The sequence below is a fragment of the Nycticebus coucang genome, chromosome 10, assembly GCF_027406575.1.
Source record: "Nycticebus coucang isolate mNycCou1 chromosome 10, mNycCou1.pri, whole genome shotgun sequence".
NCBI classification, from domain to species: Eukaryota; Metazoa; Chordata; class Mammalia; order Primates; family Lorisidae; genus Nycticebus; species Nycticebus coucang.
This window is the reverse complement of record NC_069789.1, coordinates 93920058-93947990: the sequence shown is the minus strand read 5'-3', so window position 1 is coordinate 93947990 and position 27933 is coordinate 93920058. Positions and strand designations below refer to the sequence as shown.

The 27933-nt window shown below is 37.6% G+C and overlaps 1 protein-coding gene across 1 annotated transcript in view; it reads left to right on the top strand.

Annotated features, from left to right (window-relative positions):
* Positions 1-27933, top strand: part of POU2F1 (POU class 2 homeobox 1) — a 194089-nt gene that overhangs the window by 134907 nt on the left and 31249 nt on the right. The window contains exons 7-13 of the mRNA XM_053605727.1: positions 963-1089; positions 8183-8277; positions 15579-15752; positions 18904-19045; positions 20465-20604; positions 22858-23037; positions 25389-25494. Coding sequence (XP_053461702.1) covers positions 963-1089; positions 8183-8277; positions 15579-15752; positions 18904-19045; positions 20465-20604; positions 22858-23037; positions 25389-25494 — 964 coding nt within the window. The remainder of the gene's footprint in view (positions 1-962; positions 1090-8182; positions 8278-15578; positions 15753-18903; positions 19046-20464; positions 20605-22857; positions 23038-25388; positions 25495-27933) is intronic.

The window sequence follows — 27933 nt, the reverse complement described above, 5'->3', positions numbered from 1 at the left end:
TGAACACTGGCACCCATGTGGGAGAAAGACAGCAAGTTATGTCTTTGCTGTGGAGGGATCAGCATTATGCAGAACTGCATGTGGATGTTGTTTGGTTTTGATTTTCACATTTTTAGGGCAAAGTATCTAGAGATGATAAAAATTTATTTAAGAGGCACATAGAACAGTACTACAGAGGAAAATAAATTCTTCATCTCAAGAAGAGAAAAAGTTGTAAGTAGTTATAACAGTAAGCTACATGAGGAATTATTGAGTCTAGTGCCAGGCAGCTACGTTTATCCCCCCAGAAAAGACTCAAAAATGGACTTAAATTGTGGCAAGAGTTTGACTAGCCATTGGAGAAGAACTTTGAAAATTATAAAACACTAGGCTGATGTAAGATGCCATTATTATGTTATGGATCAGATTTTTATATGGATAGCTATTTTTCTTTAAAAATCTTTTTTTTTTTTTTTTTTTTTTTTTTTTTTCTTTCTTTAAAAATCTTAACCACTAATTTCTCAGTTGTTAGATAAGGTGGTATCACATTTTATTAATAATTATAGGGGTTTAATTTATTGATGGAAACTCAAACGTAGCATTTTCAGCTGTTACTTAACACAGAAAAATCAATCAAATATTTTTAAACTGTTTTCTCACTTGATTTTTAAAAGCCATATTGGTTTTTATATGTTAAAACAATAGCACTATAACCATTTGTTCAGAGGGAATTTTAAATAACTGTTGAAAGTTAGGCTTAGCATAAGACATGACAGAATATATGCACAAAAATACCAAGTTCTTTCAAAGGCTCCAGGTGTCTTCACATACTCTTGTGAATCACACCCACAGCACATCCTCTTCAGAAATACGGAAGAATGCTCATTGTGTCCTCTTCTTTACTTGGATGTGACAGAAGCCTTATGATTAAGTGAGCTTTTATTTCATCTTCTCCAATCCCTGTTTCACTTCTGATTTTTCAGGATCTTCAACAGCTGCAACAGCTTCAGCAGCAGAATCTCAACCTGCAGCAGTTTGTGTTGGTGCATCCAACTACCAACCTGCAGCCGGCGCAGTTCATCATCTCACAGACACCCCAGGGCCAACAGGGTAAGCTCCTCGCTGGAGTAGGTTAGCTGTTCACCGAAGCCGTCCATCCAGTGGGACGTGCGCACTGGCTACCATCATTTTGGCTGTATACCTATCCATTAGAACAATATTTTTATTAAATTTTATCTAATTTTAAACTGTCAGTAGTCATGTTAAGAAAAATAATTTTTTTGGTCATGCATACCACATTGTAGAGGTTGCCCTGAACTGCCATTTGTGTGTTTAATCACTAAGGTGGAACCAGAAGTTTAGCCAAAAGTCTAAGTAAAATTATTTAGCATGGGCATAAATTGGATACATTGCTTCTAATGTTTTGATAGTTTTTCAAAGGAATGTATTCAAAGAACATTGACAGAGTGTTGAAAATGTATGCTTCTAACAATTGTTTTCTTTTACATTTTGAGAGAGGGTGTTATGTTAGAAACTATACACAGTTTGTGAGTTATAAAATATTTTTGAGGCTGCTGAGTGGCAAATATTGTTTTGTAATTCTAGTATGAAACCATAATGAAATTCAGTCATGTTTGTAAGGTTGGTTAATGTGATCGGTATAGAGTATCAGGATATCAGACTTTCAACAGGAGGAACATTAGTGCATCTCTACCAGTTCTTCATTATTTCTGGAGTGATGGTTTTGCCTTTTTTTCTTCTTGATCATTTATTACAAAATCTTTTGTCATGTGAACACTTACCTAGCATATGTTCAAGATTAAAAGATGAGTAGATCAGTTTTTAATTTCAGAGAACTTACAGTCTAATGGCAGGAAAATCGACCCATTGCAAGGGTTAGACATGATATGCACAGAACACTGTGGGAGCCAAGAGACCCCTGTATACCTTTGTGAGCAGAGAAGTTTTCACAGTGAATTTGGGAGAATGCATGCCTAGCTTCAAAGGAGAGAACATTAGTCACAGAAAATGAATAGCATTGAAAACCTCAGAAACATGGAAGAAAAATCATTAAGCTGTGTTTGAGAACCATAAGCAATGCGTTAGACCAGCGGTTCTCAACCTGTGGGTCGTGACCCATTTGTAAGAATAAAAATATATGGGGTGGCACCTGTGGCTCAAGGAGTAGGGCACCTGTCCCATGTACCAGGGGTGGCGGGTTCAAGCCCGGCCCCAGCCAAAACTGAAAAAAACAATGAAAATACATTGTAGCGTTAGGAAGTTTGAGAACCACTGCCTTAGACACTATAGTTTAAATAGTGTATGAGGATATAATGAACTTTGAGGAGAGAAAGATTAACAGAGACCAGCTCAGCAAAGAATCTCACACTGGATAGCCCAGTACCTTCTAATAAGTCTTCTGTACATTGTATGAAATCAAAGAAGGTTTAACCAGAAAAGAGACATTTCCAGATTTGTTTTAAGAAAGCTCATGTTGAAACGTGGGTGGGGAAGAAAAATTAGATAGGTAAGAATAAATAGAGTAATACTAGTTAGGAGAATATTACAACAATCCTATTGAGGTTTGGTAAGGGTTGAACTATGGTTGTGGGGATAGAAAAGAAAAGATGATTTGGTAAAATAAGAGGGAATATAGATGGGCAGGACCTGTGGCCAGTTGTGTTTGACTAATGATAGGAAAGAGGTATCTAGGTAATTCCTGGTTTTTTAGAAAACTATGAAGGTTGATGGAGTGATATAAAGAACATGTGTATGCAGTATTAAAAGAACTGTGGAAAAAACAGCCCATTAGGTATAGGAGGAATAAGATTCAGATGAAATTGCTGCCTGGGTTCAGTGGCTCATGCCTGTAATCCCAGCACTTTGGGAGGCCGAGGCAGGAGTATTCCTTGAAGACAGGAATTTGAGACCAGCCTGGGCAATATAACAAGACTCCATCTCTAAAAACAATTTAAAAATTAGCAGGGCATGGTGACACACATCTGTTGTCCCAGCTACTCAAGAGACTGAGCCCAGAAGTTCGAGGTTACAGTGAGGTATAATTGCACCACTGCACCCCAGCCGGGTCACATAGCAAGACCCTGTCACCCAAAAGAAAAAAAAAGGAGGAGGAGCAAGAAAAGAGACAATGATTTCAGTTGATTTCAGGTGTAAAAAATTAATAGAGACTGGAATACTAAGAGGGAAGGAGAAAGTTCCCTGGATCAGACAGACTTAAAAGTCAAGAAGGATTGACGTGCGTATGTGAGATTTAGTTAATTGTTAAGGATTTAAGAGGGAATGAGATTGTCTTCATTTATTTGCATCAGAGCCGAGGGTATTGTCTTTCCTTTTTCAAGTCTGTGACCTTGTTTTATTTAAACAAGTAAAGCCCAAAGTAAGATAATTGGAATACAAAATAACTGTTCGTTCTAATTTTTTAATTTTTGCAAAGGTATTTGCGTGTTCATAACCCCTCTCAACCCCACAGACTTTAATCAATATAAAATTGGGCAAATAGCACAAAGTGTATAATACTGATTGACTTTATAGCCGGTGACCTTGGACAATTCCCCTCACCTTTCTGAGTTTTCATGTATTTCTCTTCTCATCTTCCCCTTCACTTACATGAGTGATTCACATAAAATGTTTTACTAATGTCAGGAAGATTATTCATTGTAGTGTATTAATTAAGAGCAGCCTACTTCTCTCGGAGTTTTGGCTCTGCCACTTTGTGTTGTGTGTCCTTGGAAAAATCACCTTTCTGTGCCTCAGTTTCTTTGTCTGTAATGAGGAGACTTTTAGTATTTTCCTCAAGAGTTGTAAGGATTCATTAAGTAAATACATACAAAAGGTACCTCTTACATAGTAACATCTCTAAATTTTTTCTCTTACTATTACAACATTATCATGGTATCACTATGATCATTAGTCAAGAAATGATAGATGTAATAGCTCAGAGAATAAAAATACTTTGTCCCTTTATGTAGTTTAAAACAAAACAAAACAAAAAACCTCTTAGCCAGGCACAGTGGCTCATGCCTGCAGTCCTAGCACTCTGGGAGGCTACGGCAGGCGTATTGCTTGAGCTGAGAAGTTCAAGACCAGCCTGAGCAATCTACTAAAAAAAAAGAAGAATATAGAAAAATTAGGCAGGCGTGGTGGTACACAGTTATAGTCCGAGCCACTCTGAAGGTTGAGGCAAGAGGATCACTTGAGCCCCAGAGTTTGATGTTGCTGTGAACTTTGATGTTATGGCATTCTACAGAGTGAGACTCTGTCTCAAAAAGCAACAACAACAATAATAATAAATGGTAAAACCACTTGAAAGTAATCTTCAATCAGTTTGGACCACTGCTGCTGAGTGGTAATCAGTTAGTTAGTAGTATATGACCTAGATTTTATTTTCTAAGATGATTCAACAACGTGAAGGATGAAAAAAGTAGAAATATTCACATTTAGGGTGGCGCCTGTGGCTCAAAGGAGTAGGGCGCTGGCCTTATATGCCAGAGGTGGCAGGTTCAAACCCAGCCCCAGCCAAAAACTGCAAAAAAAAAAAAAAAAAATTCACATTTATATAAACATTTCTAGAAGTGGAATTCATTGTAATTCATAGCATTGAAGAAGCTCAAAATCTGAATAGCTACTGTTTTAACCAGTTGTGGAGGGATAAAGATTTGATCTGTTGAAATTATGATAATAAATGTTTCCAGCATGAGATTAGCCTTACAGGGTGTCCATAAAGTTCATGTGCAAATTTACAATGTAAAACTATTTCCAACTGGACACGAACTTCATGGACACCCTATGTTGATTGTTCGAGTTCTGTTTTCCTTTGTTTTTTTGAAGTATAGTTTATATTTTTTTACAATGTTGCTATGATTATATAACTATCTAGAATTTAATTTCTAGCAGTGGAAATCTAAGCCATTTTTCCAGACTTAACAGAATTCTTTCTCTTACCTTTTCTTAAGAAAACTCTTACTGGCGGCGCCTGTGGCTCAGTGAGTAGGGCGCCGGCCCCATATGCCGAGGGTGGCGGGTTCAAACCCAGCCCCGGCCAAACTGCAACAAAAAAATAGCCGGGCGTTGTGGCGGGCACCTGTAGTCCCAGCTACTCGGGAGGCTGAGGCAAGAGAATCGCGTAAGCCCAAGAGTTAGAGGTTGCTGTGAGGGCGGTACAGTGAGACTCTGTCTCTACAAAAAAAAAAAAAAAGAAAGAAAACTCTTACTGACACATATCTGAACTTGAGCCATAATTTGTTGGCAATTTTATTCTGCCCTGTCTAGTCTCACCATTTATTATGAAAATAATCAAGGGAATATTTTTATTTAAAGAACTTTTTATATTTGGCTTTTTCTTTTTTTATTTTTTTGAGACAGAGTCTCATTATGTCGCCCTCAATAGAGTTATGTGGCATCACAGCTCACAGAAGCCTCCAAATCTTGGGCTTAAGCAATTCTCTTGCCTCAGCCTCCCAAGTAGCTAGGAGTACAGGCGTCCGCTACAAACCCGGCTATTTTTTATTGCAGTTGTCATTGTTTAGCTGGCCTGGGCAGGGTTTGAACCCACCAGCCTTGGTGTATGTGACTGGCGCAGTAACCACTGTGCTACAAGTGTGCCTATATTTGACTTTCTTTTGTTTGGGTTTTTGTATTTTGTGGGGAGAGGAGGTGAAAATGGTTGTTCCTTAAGGAAGTTTTAAACGGCTATGGGCCCTTCCAACAAACAGTTGACCTCATTTGAGGAAAAACTAAGGTTTGAATTTGTTTATAAAATATGCTACTGGGAACCAAAATTGATCATTTGGAATTGTAATTTCTGATTGGATGGGAATCATTTTTAAAATATCTGCTTTTGTCATTTACAGATTAATAAAAACTTTCATTGTTAAACTTTAAAAAACTTATGTTGGACCAGGCACAGTGGCTTGCTCTGTAATCCTAGCACTCTGGGCGGATGAGGTGGATGGATTGCCTGAGCCTGCAGGTTCAAAACCAGCCTGATCCAGAGGGGGACCTCGTCTCTAAAAAACAATAGCTGGGTATTGTGGCGGGTGCCTGTAGTCCCAGCTTTTTGTGATGCTGAGGGAAGAGAATCACTTACGCCCAAGAGTTTGAGGTTGCTGTGAGCTGTGATGTCACCGCACTCTATGGAAAGCTACAAAGTGCGACTCTGTCTCAAAAAAAAAAAACAAAAAAACAACTCATGTTGAAATAGGCTATGCTTAATAATGGGACCTTATTTCTGTCCTTTGTACTTACTTCTCTTTCATTTTTATTATCATTTTTGAATATTCTTGAGTCTTTAGCCTTTTCAAAATAATTTAATAGATTAGTTTTAATCAATGACAAAAAACATAGCTTTATTTTTCTCTCTAGACTACTCTTCAGTTTTTTCAAATCATTTAAATTTAGTATTTCAGCTAATTTACTCAACAATTTGTTAAGTGCTTTTTAAGTATCATGCAGTATTCTTAAGTGTTGGGGATATAATTTTGAATAAGATCAAAGGAGTCCCTGATCTCATTAGAAGTCATATAGTAACTATATAAACTAAATAGTTGACACAGCAATAAATAAGTACTAGGCATACAGCAGACAAGAGCAATCTGGTAATGGTTAACCTGTGGGAAAAAATGAGTTTATGGTCTGAAAAAACGTCTCTGGAGGAGGAACATTTGAATTGGGAACGGAATGCTGACCGGGAAGTCGCCACACCTAGGATCTGGGTGAAGACCCTTGGTAGAAAAAGGACTGCAAAGCACCTGGGATAGGAAGAGTTTGGCCTAATCAGAAAAAGAAAGGCCAGTGTAGCTGGAGTGCAGTGAGTGAGCTAGACCGGGTCAGATTACCCACAAATGCTCTCATGGCCTTCCATTACATTTAGAATAAAATCTGTGCAGTAGTTAGGTCACTCTAATGACTCTGTGGGGATTGAACTGTAGAGAGACACTTGGGGAAGCAGGACGGTCATTTAAACTTATATCAGTCTGCCTTTTAAGAAACATTTGTAATATGTACAGAAGTTTATTTTGTTTAATATTTGCTACACACACACAAAAAAAATATTTGCTACAAATACATATTTCACTTGCCCTAGAGCTCTAGAAAGAGAGATCTCTAGAAAAATGCAAATCTACTTTTTATACTTAATGTGTTTTACATTATAAAATAAATCTATTTTAATAGCTTAAATTCAGACAGTACTTCATTATAAATATAAATGACAGACTCTGACTGACCTGTGGGAGGTTTAGATTTTTTGGCTGCTGTTCTACATATTCCAATAGTCAGTTTATCCAAATTTAATAACCTAAGGAAATCAAAATTAGGAAGATATCTATTGCTACAAATAATCTTATCATGTATTTTTAAAAGTGGTAGAATCCCTTTTATTTGGTCTACAGTGTTGGATAATTTCTCCCATTGCTCTTATCTGAGCACACAGAATCCTATATTCAGTATTTTAGTAACAGCATTATATTAGAAACTCGGTACTATAAATAACTTCTTGAATACAGACATTATGGGTTGGTCCTCCTTTTATAAGGCTCTGCAAATAAAAAGCCATAGACTTTAGTAATTGAGCATTTACTACAAGCACATCAAGGGTTCACTTTTCTACTTACAGGGTCACTGTCAGCATGAAACATTGCTGACATTACTTACCAATTATTTTTAGACTAATAAAAATATAGTTCAGTGTTAATACAGATGGAGTATTTTACATTTCAATTTTATTATCACCAAAGCCAAATGTTTGATAAGGAGAACTTGAAAACAACATTTTTTTCCCCCTTAAAGATTGCTTGCTCCTTTCATTGGACGGGACAAGTCTCTGGTTCAGCATATAATGGCAGTTTTTTTTAATGGATTCTAGGTTAATAAAGTTGAGTTTTTTGGAAGTTCCAGCTGCTTCCATTTAGAATAATTATTCATTTTCATCCACTCCTTACTAAAATAATCGGCCAATCAGAGAACTTACATTACACTAAAAACTTCCCACTTTTAATTTAATGTTCCATACCTTCTTGCCCAAGTTGTTTTTAACAAAATAGAATTTTAGACAGAATAAGAATTTTAAGACCAATAAGGTGATCAGGAGATCAGATGGAAATTTTCAATCATGTTCTTATTCTTTCTTGCTGTGTGTTCAAAACAATCTTTAATGTTTCTGGCACAATGTGCTTGTATTTTACAGGTCTCCTGCAAGCGCAAAATCTTTTAACACAACTACCTCAGCAAAGCCAAGCCAACCTCCTGCAGTCGCAGCCAAGCATCACCCTCACCTCCCAGGTCAGTTTTCTTGTATGGAGAGTTCTCTTATCCTCTTGTTTTGGGAGATTTTCAAACTTTATTTGATCTGAAAAGCCTAGAAAACCTAATAAAAATAATTCAGTCTTCCAAACTAACCAAAAATTCAAAGCTGAACTTATCAATGTGATAAAGCAGTGCTGCCAAATTGATGTAATCTTGGAAAATCATCAAAGTCCCTTTTCTCTTATAACTGTGCTAGCAGTAAACTAGTAATGAGTTGTGGTTCTGTGACATGTCCCCCCACCGTAGCTGGCAGTAGATCTTACCACTTGAACAGGAAACCTGGTACCTCAGTTAAAAGCCCATCATCACACTTTGCCCTTTCTCAGAAACAGCAATAAAGCTCTAATCTCTATATTTTCTTCTCTGTTAATACTTATATGTTATGTTAGCTCATTACACTAGACTGTATAAACACTATAGTCATACAAAAAGCACAAGTGTTAGGCATTAGAGGTTTAAGTTGGTTTAAGTTATGGACCTTGTTCTGCTTCACTTCTTGCTATGATTTGAGCTTTTTCCTCTTTGGGCCTTAATCTTGTCATCTCTATATTAGGTGACTAAACTGACTAATCCTGAATCCCCTTTCAGCTTTGACTTTGCACTATAGAAATTATCACTTAATATTAACATATTGCCAGATTTGACAGAATTCAACATTCACTTATGATAAGAACCCTTGTCAGGGAGGTATGAAGGGTAATCTTTTTAACCTAGTAAAAAGTATCTACCAAAAAACTCCATCATCATCCTTAAAAGGAAAGACTGAGTACTTTTTCCCTAAGATGAGAAATAAGGCAAGATAGTTCCCACCTTTATCCAGTATTATACTCAAGATGCTAGTAGTCCAGAAAAAGAATTAAAAGTTACATATAGATTAGAAAGGAAGAAGGAAGACTATCTTAATTGATAGACAATTATATAATTGTCTATATAGAAAATCCTAAGGAAGCTACCCCAAAAGCTGCTGAAATATGTAAGTTTAGCAAATGTGTAGGATACAAAGTCAATATATGAAAATCATTTATATTTCCATATGTTAGTAATGATCATTTGAAAACTGAAATTAAGAAAAAAGTATTTACAGTACTTATGGGTAAGCTTTAACAAAATATTTTAAGACCTATACATTGAGCACTATTTGTAGTACTGCTGAGTGAAACAGAGAAGACCTAGGGACATGTAGTGTGTTCATGAATCAGAGGACTTGAGTTGTTAAAATGTCAGTTTTTCTCAAATTAATCTCTGGATTTAACATCATGCCAATTGAAACCCAAGCAGGCTTTTTTGTAGAAATTTTCATCCTGTTTCTGACATCAATGTGGATTGTAAAGGACGTAGAATAACAAAACAGTTTTGACAAGTAAGAATGTTGAAGGACTATCTGTGATGTCAAGAATTACTATAAAGCCGCAGTAATGAATGCAGGGTGATGCTGGCAAAAGGGCAGAAACAGAGATCAATGGAACATACTAGAAAGTCCAATAGACCCACACATGTATGGCCAACTGATTTTCCAAAGGTTCTAAAATATTTCAGTAGGAAAAGGAAAGTCTTTCAACTGTTTAGATAGCTGAAACAATTGGCTATCTATAGGTTAAAAAAAAAAAAAAAGAACCATGACCGTTATTTCACTCCATATTCAATGATTAATTTGAAATAGATCATAGACCTAAACTTTAGAAGAAAACTTAGGGAAATATCTTTGTGTCATTGGATGAGACAATGATTTCTTAAATAGGACACAAAAAACACTAACCATAAAAGAAAAAATAGGTAAATTTAATTTCATAAAAATTAAAAGCTTCTCTTAAGAGAATGAAAAACCGTAGATGGGAGAAAATATTTTTAAGACATATATCTGATAAAAGATTTATATTTTTAAAAATGTTGTTTTTTTTGTTTAGAAATAGGGTCTTGCTCTGTTGCCCAGGCTGGAGTGACATAATCCTAGTTTACTACAACTTGGGCTCACTTGATCCTGTGCCTCAACCTCCTGAGTAGGTAGGACTACAGGGGCATACCACCACACTTGGCTAATTTTTTTATTTGTTACAATGTATGTTCTCTCTATGTTGTCCAGGCTCTCTTGGCTTCAAGAGATCCTCCTGCCTCGGCCTCCTAAAGTGCTGGGATTAAAGGCGTGAACCACTGTAGACTTTCTGTAGACGTAGAATATCTGGGTCTGTAATCTCTCATCTGGTCTTCTATTCACAGGAGGGATCAATTGAGCAATTAAGTTGCAGAGTCAAGGTGATACCTCCCACTAGTGAATAGCAGAGGTATATTCCCTACTCAAGGCTTATAAGTAGAGCAGAATAACCTCACATAATAAGAAAATTTAATATTTCCTTTTAAAAAAGAGACTATCCCCACAGGCCCCCAAGTAAAATTTAGATGGATTTAAATAATTAAATGTTTAAGAAATACATTGAATAAACCAGAAGATGAAAAGGAGTGTTATCATAGTTAAAGATAAATGAGGCTTTTTCAGATTTGAAGCAACAGATTATATTGGAACGGAAAATAAGAAACTCACCCAAATGGTAATTTAAAGTTTGTGTACACTGAAAATTAAAAAAGAAAAAGCAGATTGGAAAAATTATTTCCATTGACAAAAAGATTCATCATAACATTTGATGATCTCTTTAAGGATAAGGATGAGAATAAGAATATCATTAATATAATATAAATGGGTTATGAACATAAATCCAATTCACATCCAAGGAAATACAGATAATAATTGACATGTGGGAAAATTCTGACTTTGAGTAGTAAAAGAAATACAAATTAAGGCATCAGTGAAGTGCCATTTACTCTTTGAATTTGCAAAACATTTTTTAAAACTCCTAACACAAATCAGATGGAGGAAACTAGCATTGTATAGTGGGTGCCAACTTTCTGACGTACATCAAAGGCCATGAAATGGTTGGCGTGTGCGGTGGATCACACCTGTAATCCCAGCACTTTGGAAGTCCAAGGAAGGAGGATCACTTGAGGCCAGGAGTTTAAGACCAGCTTAGGCAACATACTGAGACCCATCACTACAAATTTTTTTTAATTAGCCTGATGTGGTAGCAAATGCCTGTAGTCCCAGCCACTTGGGAGGCTGAGGCAGGAGGATCACTTGAGCCCAAGAGTTTTGGGTTGCTGTGAGCTATGATGATGCCTCTGCACTCTAGCCTGGGCAATAGAGCAAGACCATGTCTCAAAAGGTGGGGGGGTGGGGGGGTGGGGAGGACCTATGAAGTTGTTTATCCAGTTACTAGAAAATCAATTATGGATTTATCCCAGAGAACTGATTACATATATAGGTAGAAAAAAATAACTAATACGTATAACACGTTTTTCATTGTGGTATTACCTGTTAGTGAAAGCATAAATGAAAATGTGCAGCAATTGAGAACTGGTTAATTAAATTATAATATTGTTTCAGTCAGATTTTGAAAAAGATAATTATGAAGACTTAAATGCCGTAGAAAAAATTTAAAACAATGTTAAGTGAGAAACACGGAGTCTAAAATTATATATATCATAATTATAGTTAGGGCTTAAAAATATAGATTATGGGAAAAGAACAAATACACAAAAATGAAACCTGTTGTAAGTTATTTAAACAAGTGATTTACTTTTTCTCCTTAAAATAGTTTTAATAATCTCTCTGCTCTTCCTTTCTCCCACTGCCCTCCCTTCTTCTCTCTCTCTCTCTGCTCTCCCCTTACCCCATCCCCCACTATGTACTAGGTCATTAATTGTCCTCATATCAAAATTAAGTACATAGGATTAATGCTTCTCCAGTCTTGTGATGCTTTACTAAGAATAATGTGTTCCACTTCCATCCAGGTTAATACAAAGGATGTAAAGTCTCCATCTTTTTAATGCCTGAATAGTATTCCATGATGTATATATACCACATCTTGTTAATCCATTCCTGCATTGGTGGGCATTTAGGCTGTTTCCACATTTTGGCGATTGTAAATTGAGCTGCAATAAACAGTCTAGTGCAAGTGTCTTTATGATAAAATGAATTTTTTCCTTCTGGGTAGATGCCCAGTAATAGGATTGTAGGATCAAATAGGAGGTCTAGCTTGAGTTCTTTGAGGGTTCTCCATAATTCCTTCCAAAAAGGTTGTATTAGTTTGCAGTCCCACCAGCAGTGTAAAAGTGTTCCCTTCTCTCCACATCCACACCAGCATCTGCAGTTTTGAGATTTTGTGTTGTGAGGCATTCTCGCTGGGGTTAGATGATATCTCAGTGTGGTTTTGATATACATTTCTCTAATAATTAGGGACAATGAGCATTTTTTCATATGTTTGCTAGCCATTTGTCTGTCTTCTTTTGTATTATTATTATTTTTTTTTTTTGGCCAGGGCCGGGTTTGAACCTGCCACCTCCATTATATGGGGCCATTGCCCTACTCCTTGAGCCACAGGCACCACCCTCATCTGTCTTTTTTAGAAAAGGTTCTATTCATCTCTCTTGCCCATTGATATATGGGATTGTTGGCTTTTTTCATGTGGATTAATTTGAGTTCTCTATAGATCCTAGTTATCAAGCTTTTGTCTGATTCAAAGTATGCAAATATCCATTCCCATTGTGTAGGTTGTCTGTTTGCTCTGGTTGTTGTCTCCTTAGCTGTACAGAAGCTTTTCAGTTTAGTTAAGTCCCATTTGTTTATTTTTTTGTTGTTGTTGCAGTTGCCACCGAAGTCTTCTTCATGAAGTCTTTCCCCAGGCGGATATCTTCCAGTGTTTTTCCTATACTTTCTTTGAGGATTTTTATTGTTTCCTGCCTTAAATTTTAGTACTTTATTCATCTTGAATCAATTTTTGTGAGTGGAGAAAGGTGCAGGTCCAGTTTCTGTCTTTTACATGTGGATATCCAATTCTCCCAGCACCATTTATTGAATAGGGAGTCTTTACCCTAGTGTATGTTCTTGTTAGGTTTATCGAAGATTAAGTGGTTGTAAGATGTTAGTTTCATTTCTTGGTTTTCTATTTGATTCCAAACGTCTATGTCTCTATTTTTGTGCCAGTACCATGCTGTCTTGACCACGATGGTTTGTAGTACAGCCTAAAATCTGGTATGCTGATGCCCCTGGCTTTGTTTTTATTACTAAGAACTGCCTTGGCTATACAGGGTTTTTTCTAGTTTCATACAAAACGCAGAATCATTTTTTCCAATTCTTGAAAGTACAATGTTGGTATTTTAATAGGAATGGCATTAAATCGGTCATAAAATATTAGCTGTGGATTTATTATTGATAGCTTTGATCAGTTTAAGAAATGTGCCACCCGGGTGGCGCCTGTGGCTCAGTCAGTAAGGCGCTGGCCCCATATACCGAGGGTGGCAGGTTCACACCCGGCCCCAGCTGAACTGCAACCAAAAAATAGCTGGGCGTTGTGGCGGGCGCCTGTAGTCCCAGCTACTCGGGAGGCTGAGGCAAGAGAATCGCTTAAGCCCAGGAGTTGGAGGTTGCTGTGAGCTGTGTGATGCCATGGCACTCTACTGAGGGCCATAAAGTGAGACTCTGTCTCTACAAGAAAAAAAAGAAAAAAGAAATGTGCCACCCATGCCTATACTCCTCAGTGTTCTAATTAGAAAAGGATGCTGAATTTTATCAAAGGCTTTTCTGCATCTATTGAGAGTATCACATGGTCCTTATTTTTGCTTCTGTTGATATGGTGAATAACATTTGTGGACTTGCATATGTTAAACCAGCCTTGCATTCCTGGGATGAAACCTACTTGATCATGATACATGACTTTTTTGATGATGAGCTGTAATCTATTGGCTAGGATTTTGTTGAGAATTTTTGCATCTATATTCATTAGTGAAATTGGTCTGAAGTTCTCTTTTTAGTTGGGTCTTTTCCTCGTTTTGTTATCAGAGTGATTTTTGCTTTATAGAATGTGTTGCGAAAGAGATTCCTTCCTCCTCAATTTTTTGGAATAATTTCTGCAGTATGGGAATAAGCTCTTCTTTGAAGGTTAGATAGGATTCTGGTGTGAAGCTATCCGGACCAGGGCATTTTTTTGTTGGGAAATTTTTTTATTATTTCTTTGATCTCAGTGCTTGAAATTGGTCTGTTTTGGAGATCTATTTAGCAGTTTGGGCCTGCTAAACACAATGATAACTGCAATCAAAAAATAGCTGGGTGTTGTGGCAGGTGCCTATAGTTCCAGCTACTTGGGAGGCTGAGGCAAAAGAATCGCTTAAGCCTAATAGTTTGAGGTTGCTGTGAGTTGTGACGTCACAGCCCTCTACTGAGGGCGACATAGTGAGACCCTGTCTTAAAAAAACAAAATCAAACAAAAAAAAACGCAGTCTTCAGAACTAGCCTTTCACATTCTAATAATTAAACCACTTATTATTCTCTTTTCCTGATTATTAGATATTAAACTTTAAAAATTAAAATAAAAACAAACAATAACTTATAGGAGTAGAGTTTTCCTATAGCAGGAGGTTCCCTTTTCCAGTAATCTATCCCCGAATCCAGCTGAACCATGTTACAATATTTCTACAGTCCAAACACACAAAATGTTTTTTTATCTCTCTCTTATTACTATGGTTTCCCAATTTTTGAAATTTTTCCTCAATAGGATGCCAGTATGAGATTAGGGAAAAACAACATATTCATGCAAGATTAATAAAACTGAAGTTACAAAATTAAACGTATAACAAGCCAATAAAATGTCAGTTTAAAAATTAAGATTTGCATCATGCTTTCCTAAAACTTTGCCAAAATAGTGCTGCCAATAAATTCCTCATACAAATGAAAAAAAATAGTTTTAATAATCTTGTAATAACTATTTTTATAATAGTATCACATGGAGAAGTAATAGTGATAAATGAGACAGATGTGGTTGTTACTGTTTTGACAGTTTAAGTGACATATTTAAGAAACAAATTTTTTTAAAATAAAAATCTGTTTAAAAGCATAAGATACATGTATTCAGACCATTTGAAAACCCAGATGTAGAAGATTTCATGTTTGTGTATTCAGGTTTTTCCTATAGAATTACATGCTTATCCTTAACTCTAATTATAATAAACAGAATTTCAGAGTCTGACTTTTCTCGCTGAACAGAGTCTCACTATGTCGCCCTCAGTAGAGTGTTGTGGCATCACAGCTCACTCTCACCATACATTATGTACTGTTACATGGTCTTCATCATGAATATAACTGTTTCCTTAAGTTTACTTGCAGCATATTCCAGATATCAACTTAAGTATCTCTTTGTATGTTTGTTCTCATTGCTCTGTTCCTTCTTTAACAGCCAGCAACCCCAACACGCACAATAGCAGCAACCCCAATTCAGACACTTCCACAGAGCCAGTCAACACCAAAGCGAATCGATACTCCCAGCTTGGAGGAGCCCAGTGACCTTGAGGAGCTTGAGCAGTTTGCCAAGACCTTCAAACAAAGACGAATCAAACTTGGATTTACTCAGGTAGGAGGAACCCACAGATCCCTTGGCTGGGTCACAATACAGTCAGCCTTCTATATCCCTGATTTCCACATCTATGGGTTCAACCAACTATTGATCCAAAATGTTCAGGAGAGAGAGGCAAACTAATGGATGGTTGTGACGGTCCTGTAATGTACAGACATAGTCTCACTTTGTCACCATCAGTAGAGTGCTGTGGCATCATAGCTCACAGCAACCTTCAACTCTTAGGCTCAAGTGATTCTCTTGCCTCAGCCTCCCACGTAGCTGGGACTACAGGCACCTGCCACAACACCTGGCTATTTTTAGAGATGGGGTCTCGCTCTTGCTCAGTCTGGTCTCAATCCTGTGAGCTCAAGGCAGTCCATCCGCCTCAGTCTCTCAAAGTGCTGCGATTATAGGCATGAGCCACCATGTCAGGCCCAGACTTTCTTTTCTTGTCATTATGGCTTACAGTGGCAAATGAAGTTTAGCAACTATTTATGTAGCACTCATACACATATTGTATTAAGTGTTGTAAGTAATCTGGAGATGATGTAAAGTGTGTAGGTGAATGTACATAGGGTAATATATAAATATAACATTTTATGATTTCAAAGACTTGAGCATCTATGGATTTTGATATCCGAGAGGGGTCCTGCAATCAATTTCCCCATGCACACCAAGGGACAACTATATTTGCTCTGTGTGTCCAGAAAGGCTTCTAAGGAACAATATGTTTCTTAATCATGTTGCTATTTAGTTTTAAACTGTACCTTTTGGTTAGCCATTTCTTGCATTTGTATGTTTAGAATATTGTATACATTTAATTATAAATTTATAATTTAAATATTAAGTTAAAACCTTTGAGATTTCTCTCAGAACACAGGTCTATGAAATCGTAGTTCTATCAATAAATTGTGAGAGTGTAAAAGATGTCATTGGGGGTGATGTGACTGCACAGAGGGATTTGTTATGTGAGGAGCATCAGTAGACTTTAATGCTTTATCTGTAGGGCTGACAGGGTGAGGATTACAGGGTAACTAAAAGAGGGCAAGTTTGAAAGGCTTGTTTGAGTTTGGGGGGAGAGAAAAGGATCATTTCGATACGCATCTGTGCAGGTACACATACTCTAAACCTATACTGAGACTAACTAATCAAAATAAGGATTGCAGATGAAAAACTAAAATGAATCGGGCGGCACCTATGGCTCAATACCAGAGGTGGTAGGTTCAAACCCGGCCCTGGCCAAAAACTGCAACAACAACAACAACAAAAAACTAAAATTAATCCACATTAATTTTAAAAATGTGAGCTAACACAGAGGGCTTTTAAATTGGAATGAATACCTTTAATAGTTTAAATAGGCATCTGAAACAGGCATCTGGGTACACAGTACAAAGTGTTCTAAGCTCTACCATCATTTACTCTTTGATTAATCTGTCACAAATAATACTTTTACATCAGGTAAGGAATTAAACTGAATAAAATTCATGTAAAATGATATAAGATCATTAGGTGAAAAAAATGAAGTTTTTTTGGAGGATTAGATTGGGTGTTTTTATGAAATCAGGAAAAACCTGGTGTTTAGAATGCTTAAGACATCACTTCATTGCTACTCAAATTATTTTGTGTTGAAAGTGCAGAGCAATCCACCTGCTCTGGTGGGTCAAAGACCAGGGCTGACATCCCTGCATTTTATTCTAGGTGTTTTTAGGAACAGACATACATTTCTTTGAGAATTTATTTTTGTTGAAAGAAACTAATAGTATACATGTATTGTTAACATAAAATGATTTTTGAAATATAATTTTAATGGAAATGCATTTACATTTGTGAGGAGTTTCAGTTATAAAGAGACAAATGACTATCCAGAAACATTTTAATACTTTTGAAGCATTTAGGTGACCTGACCTATTTTAAAAAGAAAGCGAGTCCCAGACCAGCAGAGGCAGCAGCGAGAGCAGCCGCAGCCTGCGCCCTCTCCTGCCGCCCTCCGCCCGCCCCGGGGTCTCTTTCCCCCTTCCTCCTCCTCTTCCTCCTCCTCCTCCACCCTCCTGCGGGGGCCCCCCCTCGCCTTCCCGCCTACTACTATTGTTCTGCCCCCGGCCTCCTGCTCTCCCCATTCCCACCCGCTCCCCTTTTCCCCTCAGTCGCAGGCATCAAAGTACTGGGATAATCCTAACTCCAAATAAGTGTTGCCAGGATACTTGGAAGTTGGCTGTCTCAAGGAAGAATTAGTTGGATAGTACTTTGGACCAGAAGTGTTGTTGCCTTTCTGCCCTGTCACTAAACTCATTGAAATGAGTAGAGAAGTCATTTAAACTCTGTGAGCTTCTATTACCTATATATAAAATAACTATTAAGGTATGGCTTTTTCCAGCTCAAACAAGAGATATTCAGCTGGAAGAGAAGACCTGTATACATTTCAAAGGTTATTATAGGCTTATAGAGAAAGACATCTTTTGCAATATATTCAGGGGATCATTGTTCTATTTGCTGTAAGGTTACCAAGTTCCCAGTGCCCATGAAGGTTTGACTAAATAGGTCAAACCTCTCTACTGTGAATTTCTAGCTCTATAATGGTTACAAAAGTGGTCTTTAGAATACCTGTTTTTTGTAACCAACTTTGAAATCCAAACTAAGGGTGAAAATACATTTTTTTTTCTCGGTTCAGAAATACTTTATAGGGGGATAAAGAATGAGAGATCATTTCTAAATTTTCAAGTGATTTATGGGAAGTTTGGTTAGTTCAGAAATACCTAGGTTTATCTAGGCAGTTACATCTAATCACTGTAGGTGATATGGATAAATTGATTTTTAAAGATTACTTAAATCATTTTGGTTATATTAAAATATCAGCACTGTCTTTTGTGACTTATTGGAAATTCTGGCATCTTGATTCTTACATAAGGTAGCAAGAAGAGATTCAAAATGGAAAGTATGTGGGACAATGTGGAACGTTGTGCTGGTGAAGGCCTAGCAGACTCCTTGCCAGAATACTGTGCCTGGCTTAAGGGTAGAGTTTATGTGGGTCCTGGAAAGTGGAATGATGGTTAATTCTTTGTCTAGCGCAGTCATCGGAGCAACAGTCCAGAGTGAAAGCTGTAAACATTATGAGATGACTTTTTCTCTTTCTGCTTTCCTCTCTCTGCACCTGCTCTGTGTTGTGCAGGGTGATGTCGGGCTTGCCATGGGGAAACTATATGGAAACGACTTCAGCCAAACTACCATCTCTCGCTTTGAAGCCTTGAACCTCAGCTTTAAGAACATGTGCAAGTTAAAGCCACTTTTGGAGAAGTGGCTAAATGATGCAGGTAAGTAAATATATAGGACGTTTCTTCATCGTTCGTTAGGATTGTTGTATAAATTGGCATTTATCTTTCTTACTGTTTTGTTGTTGTTGTTGTTTTGAGACAGAGTCTCACTTTGTCATGCCCAGTAGAGTGTCATGGCATCATAGCTCACAGCAACCTCAAAGTCTTGGGCTCAAGCAATCCTCTTGCCTCAGCCCTCCTGAGTAGCAGGGACTACAGGTGCCTGCCACAATACCTGGCTATTTTTAGAGACGGGGTCTCGCTCTTGCTCAGGCTGGTCTCAAACCTGTGAGCTCAGGCGATCCACCCATCTCGGCCTCCCAAAGTACTGAGATTACAGGCGTGAGCCACCGTGCCCACCCTTCTTATTCTATTATTGTTACTGTAGAACCTTGAAGCTTATTAATCCTGGGAGAATCATTATAAATTATGGCTGTGCAAATCAGAAGCCTAATTAATTTAAGTAGTCTAGTAATCACAGTGTAAATAAATTGGCAATAACTTATAACCTTGAAATATTCCTTGTATTGAGCCAAGATTAGGGACACACAGACAATTGAAGGAACGAGATAAGAAATCCTGTGAATTTAGATAAACCTAAAGAACAGGTTTATTTTTCTCTGGTAAATTATTGTAGAACTTGTTCCTGGTAATATGTCTAGTTTTGTTACTAAAAATGACTGTATATTTCACACACAAAAGTAACTGTTTTAACTTAACACTTTTGTGCTGAGATTCCTTTTGGAAGATTTGGATTTTGAGTCACAGAATCATAGACTGGGAGAGGCAGAGGAACCATAGAGATTCCCTACGGTTCTCATTGTCTATAAGAATAGAAACTAGGCCTCTGGGAAAGACAAACCTGAAACCCCCATCTTTGGACAGTTTGATTCAGGCATCCCTGACTTCCACAGATGAGAACCTCATTTTACCTGAAGCAGAAAGACACTCAGAGATGTGTACGACATGCCCAGGGTTATTAAATTGTTAAATGACAGAACTACATTTTAACTTAAATTTGTAGATATGTCTTTTTTTTTTTACCCTAGATTATACCAATGAAATGATAGGTCATTTACAAGATAAATACTAAACATTCAAAAATTTCCAAGAGACTTTCTTGTCTTTATTCCCAGAGCTCATAAACAAATTAATATAAATAAGAGCAGAACTGAGAGAGAGAGCTGAGTTTAAGGGTAAGAATAGTAAACTATTGCTTTCTCAGAAACAGAAATCAAAAAGTAGCGGTGACAATAGAAAGATCCATAGTAGTAAGCAGTATTTTAACACCGGTTATGTGAAAACCTTTTCATGCTTGCTTATAGCTTATTTTATCAGTTTTGTTGTTAATTTTATATATAATGCACATAAATCATTATGTTCAGCTCATTTTATTTCTGTGTTTTCTTTATGCTTCAGAGAACCTCTCATCTGATTCGGCCCTCTCCAGCCCAAGTGCCCTGAATTCTCCAGGAATTGAGGGCTTGAACCGTAGGAGGAAGAAACGCACCAGCATAGAGACTAACATCCGTGGGGCCTTAGAGAAGAGTTTCTTGGAAGTCAGTGAGGCTTTTACTTTTCACGTACATGGGATTGTCTATGTAACACTTAGTGTTAGGTACTTAGATGATAAAAGACGACATGTCAGCCTCTGCCCTTGCGGGTGCTTACAACATAAAGAAGAAAATAAATGAAGTAAGTAAGTTACTGACCCAGAAGATAGAAACAAGAGTTCTGCAGGGTGCAGGAGAGACCCGAGTCACATCCACGTGAGTGCTCCATGTGAGAGAGGTGGCAGCTGCAGAAGGGTGTGTAAAAATTAATCCCTCCCACTGGAAAAGGTGGGAGGAAAGCATTTCAGACCGAGGAAACATGAGCAGAGGCACCTAGGGAGGAAACCATGGGTTTTTATCAGGAGAAACACTGGAGTTTGGCTGGCTAAATTCTGGTGTCTGTATGGTATAAGATACCTTGAATGTCTCCTATGGAGTGTAAGTAACTGCAACAGATATTTGGCATTTTGTGTGTGTGTGGTACCAGGCAATACCATAATTAAGGCTTTCAACAGAAGTTTGACTTCTCTAATTCAGAAAAGGCTTCAGCACACTGGAAGGAAATTGAATCAGCTCTGCCACTTGTTAACTGAGTGCTTAGGCAACTGGCTTGGTTTCTTTAAGCTCAAGTTCCTTCATCTGTGAAATACCTGCTTTTCCTGCCACACAGGCTTGTTGTGAGATCCAAGTTGGATAGCATGGAGCACAGAGAAAACTTAAATTCCTAATAATACATAAGGTGGTATTAGCATTACGTTAATTCAAGATTAATAGACCCTAAAAATGAAAAAATATAAATACCCAACAACAACTTATTCTAAGTTAATATGAATAAGTTTGGTAAGTATAGTGCTGATTAGAATGTCCACCTACAGAAGCTTTTTGTTGAAAGTGGCCTAATACAGTAATATACTGGGGGTGCCAAAAAATGTATACACATTTTAAGCAATGTTATCTACGTATTACTTTTCAAAGTTTAATTGGATTGCAGTAGTAATGTGTAGTATGATGTTCGCTCAAAAGATGGCATTAATCAAATGAATGCTAATGTCATCATGACATAGCCAGACAGTCAAAATGGTGGAAGCACGATTGTCTCTCGAGGAACAAAAGACCATTTTGAAGTGATATTTGAGATTTGAGAACGTTTGTGGAAGCTCGGCGACAATGGAGGTGTGAGTACACAGCAGAACCTCTGACATGCCTAACAATTGCATACATCCATGATACGTTTGAGACCCACAGTGCTGTGTGTGATGTGCACAAGGGAAGATCCAGGAGGCTGCGCCCAGCAATGAGTCCTCCTTCTGCTGTGGTGTTAGAACAGTTTACACACTCACCACAGAAGTCTGCCAAACAATGTGTACCTGAGACAGGAGTTAGCAAAACCAGCAAACGATGTGTTCTTAAAGCAGCAAAATGGAAAGTTTTCATCCCAAGATTAGTACGTGCACCGAGACCTGAGAGCTCACCTCAGAATTTACCAGGACAATGGATAGGACAAAGAGGTGCGCTTGAGTGTTCCCCACATTCTTCTGACTTAACACCCTTCCTTTCTACCTACAGGGGATCTTAAAGGATGTGGTGTACTGTAGAAAGTGGCCTACACTGGTAGTACTTTGGGAAGAAATTTAGACAGCACGCGAAGTGATACAGGTGGACACTTTGGTCAACATTGCTCAAGCAGTAATTCTCCGTAATCAAAAGAGTCTGGACACTGGTGGTGACCACACTGAGCACCTCTTATAATTGCAGAAGTCAAACGTGACTTATGTTCATCTTTTGTTATCAGTATATATTATTATAATTTCAATAGTTTTTTTTTTTTTTTTTGAGGCAGAGTCTCATTTTGTCACCCTCGGTAGAGTGCTGTGGCATCATAGTTAACAACAACCTTAAACTCTTGGGCTCAAGTGATCCTCTTGCCTCAGCCTCCCAAGTAGCTAGCCGGAACTACAGGCACCTGCCACAATGCCCAGCTATTTTTAAAGACTGGGTCTTATTCTTGCTGAAGCTGATCTTAAACTCCTAAGCTTAAGCAGTTCACTGCCTCAGCCTCCTAGAGTGCTAGGATTATAGGCATGAGCCACTGCACCTGGCCCAGTTTCTTCATTTCTTAAAATATGTATATGTTTTTTGGTAACCTCTGTATATCTCAGCTTCATTTTCTGACTTGTCCTTCCCTGTTTATGTTCTGACATGATTATGCCAGTGGTTCAAAAAGCTATTCCAAAAGATGACATTTTTTTTCCCCTTCAGAATCAAAAGCCTACCTCGGAAGAGATCACAATGATTGCTGATCAACTCAACATGGAAAAGGAGGTGATTCGTGTTTGGTTTTGTAACCGCCGCCAGAAGGAAAAAAGAATCAACCCACCAAGCAGTGGTGGGACCAGCAGCTCACCTATCAAAGCAATTTTCCCCAGCCCAACTTCACTGGTAAGAACAAAAATATAGGAGCACAAACTCTACAGCTAGTTTTTACCATTTTACAAATGATCTGTTAAATCAATTTATTTTGTAACCGTTACAAATTTACTATGTATGTATTCACACTAGATAAATGCATATAAAATTATATTTTAGTTGTTACCAAGATAAGGGAATCTCAGGTTGTTGACCCAAGAACTTTCTGGTCTTTCTTGTTTTTAAAGAGAACAATTTTATTTCTTTTCAATTTCATTGCATTCCCATTATACATTTCTCTGATGTGGTTTATTAGGTCACTTTGTAACCATGGGAGTAAATTTGCTTCTGATTCCAGTTATCTCAAAAAATGTTTAGTTATTTTTTATTCATGTTGAGTCCCAAAACCCAATTTATTAAACTTACACTTATTTAATTAAGTGACAGTACATTCCCAGGTAACATTTAGCTCTGAACTTTTGTTATGACAGTCATCTCTGTCAGGATCTTCACTCTGAAATAGGCGTGCTCAAACTTTTTAAACGGGGGGCCAGTTCACTGTCCCTCAGACCCTTGGAGGGCCAGATTATAGTTTAAAAAAAAAACTAGGAACAAATTCCTATGCACACAGCACATATCTTATTTTGAAGTAAAAAAACAAAACAGCAACAAATATAATCACACCGCCTCATGTGGCCCACGGACCTCAGTTTGAGGACCCCTGCTCTGAAACATCATGTGGTCCTTTCATATATAATCTCTATGAGTGACTTCTACTGTTTGTGGGGTTTTTTTTGTCTTTGTTAAGTCTCAAGCTGTCACCCTGGGTAGAGTGCTATGCCGTCATAGCTCATAACAACCTCCAACTTTTGGGCTCAAGCAATCCTCTTGCCTCAGTTTTTCTATTTTTAGTAGAGATGGGGTCTTGCTTTTGGTCAGGCTGGTCTCAGACTCATGAACTCAAGCTGTCCACCCGCCTCGGCCTCCCAGAGTGCTGGGATTATAGGCGTTAGCCACCGCGCCTGGCCCAGTTCTACTGTTTGTGATAGAATGTTCTTCTTGGAATGAAAGGGCATACAGTGGCAGTGTGACTCCTTTAGGATTGCCAACCAAAATCCAAAAGGGAAGGTTGTTGAGTTTGTGTTTCTGTTCCTTTTTTGTTAATTTGTTTTATTTTATTTGAATATTACTCATACCGGAAGGCTTTTAAAACTAAAGTTACCATTACATGCACATTAATAGTTTAAGTGATGTTTGTGGTTGTTAAATGGTGGGTCTTTAATGATAAAGTTCATAAGATATTTATGGAAAAGATGGCTCCTAAATAACAGTTTTATATAGATGACTTTTATGTTCTAGATTTGTTTGTACTTAGATGGAAGACTTTTGCAAAACTGGAAATTTTTTGTTATTTCAAAAAGAACTTATTTTTTATTTTATTTTATTTATTTATTTATTTTTTTAAGACAGAGTCTCACTATGTCACCCTAGGTAGAGTGCCTTGGCATCACAGCTCAGAGCAACCTCAAACTCTTGGGCTCATGTGATTCTCTTGCCTCAGCCCTCAGCCTCCCCAATAGCTGGGACTACAGGCACCTGCCACAATGCCCAGCTTTTTTTTTTTTTGGCAGTTTTTGGCTGGGGCTGGGTTTGAACCCTCCACCTCTGGCATGGGGCCGGCGCTCTACTCCTTTGAGCCACAGGCACCGCCCCCAGCTATTTTTTCGTTGTAGTTGTCATTGTTGTTTGGCAGGCCCATGCTCCGGTGTATGTGACTGGTGCCCTAGCTGCTGAGCTACAAGTACCAAGCTGCAACTTAGTTTTTAAAAAATGTGCTTTACATTCTTTACATAATTTCACTTCTTTAAAAACAAACACAAGGCAATTCTGCCTCCACAGAGTGAAAAATAAAAATCACACATGAATTCCAAATTCCCTGATCCTGTCAAATAGTTTTTGTATTTAGATGAAGTTGATAATTCATACACAAGTACTGTCCAGAAAGTATCCAGCCATGTATGTCTCTATTTTTTGTATTACGTGACTGGGTACTTTCTGGACAGCCCTCTTACTGGTTTAGAGTATATCTGACTCAACATTATTGAAATTTAGGAATGTTTTTTATTATTTTTAAAACCATATGGTACCAGCGAAAAACCATCTTCTAATAGCAACTTTCTAGCATATCATGCCAAGTTTCTCAATTCTGAGGTCAAAGAATGAGTGTTAAATCATTTCTTCCTAGTTCCTCTTATTTTATTCTGTTGTACATAGAGTTTTTAAAAAATGATAGCAAAATAAGTCGCAATATGGGTTTAATTGGGTTTAAATTTTTAAGTCTTCTTTTTAAGAGCTTTGTCCTTATTTTCATTTCTGACCTCTAGGTGGCGACCACACCAAGCCTTGTGACAAGCAGCACAGCAACCACCCTCACTGTCAGCCCTGTCCTCCCTCTGACCAGTGCTGCAGTGACTAATCTCCCAGTCACAGGTAAGCAGCAGCAAGGCCACACCGCTGCTAAGTACATAGGAGGCCCATGATAGGTTTCTGTGAAAATCTGACATTAAATTATGAGTTGAAGTTCTCAGGGGTGTCCAGCCTTTTGGCATCTATGAGCCACATTGGAAAAAGAAGTGTTGTTTTGGGCCACACGCTAAATACACAAACACTAATGAAGGCTAATGAGCAAAAAAAATGGTCCATGCATAATTGTGGTGATACCTACCACCACAGATAAGCAAAAACCTCATATAATCCACACAGGTTGGACACCCTGTATGGATTGTTATTTTTTTTTTAAGTTATATGTGAAAACCTGAACTTTAAAAAAAAACATTTGGCATAATTGATTTTGTCAGAAAAAAATACTTTTCCTCAAGGTTTTTCTTAACCTGTTTTGTTCTTTCCCACATTAGTTTATCTTATATATTGCTCCCAGAGTTATCTTTCAAAAATATCATTTTTTTCTTCAAGTAACCCATTTTCTTAGAAACCTTAAATAGCTATAGCTTTTGGCATTCAGACAAACATCCAAGTTCATCAATTCATGGTTATTTCTGGTCTGGACCTTCCATTAGTCTTGCCTACCACACGCTGGTCCCACAGAAGGGCTGCATCTTTTTGTAAACATTCCTATACCCTGAAGTGTTGTCCATCCTAGCCTACAGTCCTGAACTGATATTGATAAAACCATTCCAGCTTACATGTCAGTTTTTCCTAGAAATATTTGTTATCTTCCCCAGCAAACTATTTATTTCACCTACCTATTTTATAAATATTTTTTTTTTTTGCAGTTTTTTTTTTTTTTTGGCCGGGGCTGGGTTTGAACCCCCACCTCTGGTATATGGGGCCGGTGCCCTACTCCTTGAGCCATAGGCGCCACCCTAAATAATTATATTTTTACACATTTGTCTTTCCAAGTAGTCTTTGCATTTCTCAAGAGTTCACACTTGTCCAGCTCAGTGCCTGCACACTCACTGTAAAATGAATAAGTATGTGTTTTTCCTTTGGCCTCATCTAAATAGTAAACTTACCAAATATGTTTAAAATGACTTAGCATTGTCATCAAATGTTTTTTAGTGATACCTAGTGCCTAAGACATACATACATTTACGATATTTCATAATCAAGCTTGATTTGACCTAGAGTTGGGGGCTTTGATTTTCCTTACTTGCATTTTAAGTTCATAACATCTCTTCTGCTCTGTGACCTGTGATGTACAAATTGAATAAATGGCTTTATATTGTGTTACATTTCTAAGTATTAGAGAATCCGATAATTTTTATTTTAAATGATACTTCTTTGATGTCTTTTGGATTGTTGGATTTCTTTGAGAATTTGAAGGCTATAGACTTTTCTTCCCACAAAATAGACATACTCATGATTTTTAGTAAAATTTATGGAGATTTGTAAATGACAACTCCCATCAGCCCTCCCACTGCCCCAAAGCTGTATATTTTTGCCTTCAGAGCTTGCAGATTCCAATTTTAAGACCTCTGTTTAGAGCATACAAAGTATTCAGCATTTTAGCCCCTATTAAGCAAACTGTCAGTGATTGACTGGCATTGAGCTGAATTCTACCTTCCCAACAAATTATAAGTCCTATTATGTTAGCTCTAAAAATACCCCCTTTTATAGAAAAATTTCTAATAATTGAGATATTAAAACAAGTAGCTTTGCAGATTTTTTTTTTTTTTTTTGTGGTTTTTGGCCGGGGCTGGGTTTGAACCCACCACCTCCGGCATATGGGACCGGCGCCCTACTCCTTGAGCCACAGGCGCTGCCCCAGCTTTGCAGATTTTTTAAAATATGGGGAAAATCAAATAGAAGCTAATTTTAAGGAGATATACATACTCAAAACTAGCTAAAAATCTGTGTCAGTTTTTGATGAGTCTGACAGTCACATTATCTTGCACACAATTACTCAACCCGTTATGGATTTAATTATGACTGTTTCCTGAAATCTTGGTAATTCTTCTTCGAATGAAGTATTTCTTTAATTTAACCTTATAGGTAATTCAAACAGGAAAAACACAATCATGCCTACAATTTGTATTTTCTCTTTAAAATTTATTATATGTACATGTATATACAATTTCGGTTATGTAGTAATACAATACAGTACTTGATTGCAACCTTGGGACACCCTAAGCAGAGAACCCCATTAGACTGCGCCAGACTCACAAAAACAATGAGATGATAAAATTTTGTTGTTCTGGGGTGGCACCTATGGCTCAAAGGAGTAGGGCGCCAGCCTCATATGCCGGAGGTGGTGGGTTCAAACCCAGCCCCGGCCAGAAACTGCAAAAAAAAAAAAAAAAATTATGTTGTTCTAAGCTGCTGAATTTGTGGTACTTTGTGACTCGGCAATAAAAAATGAATGCAGTAATATTATGTTTGTACTACCTATAAATATTGTACAGAGCCAGC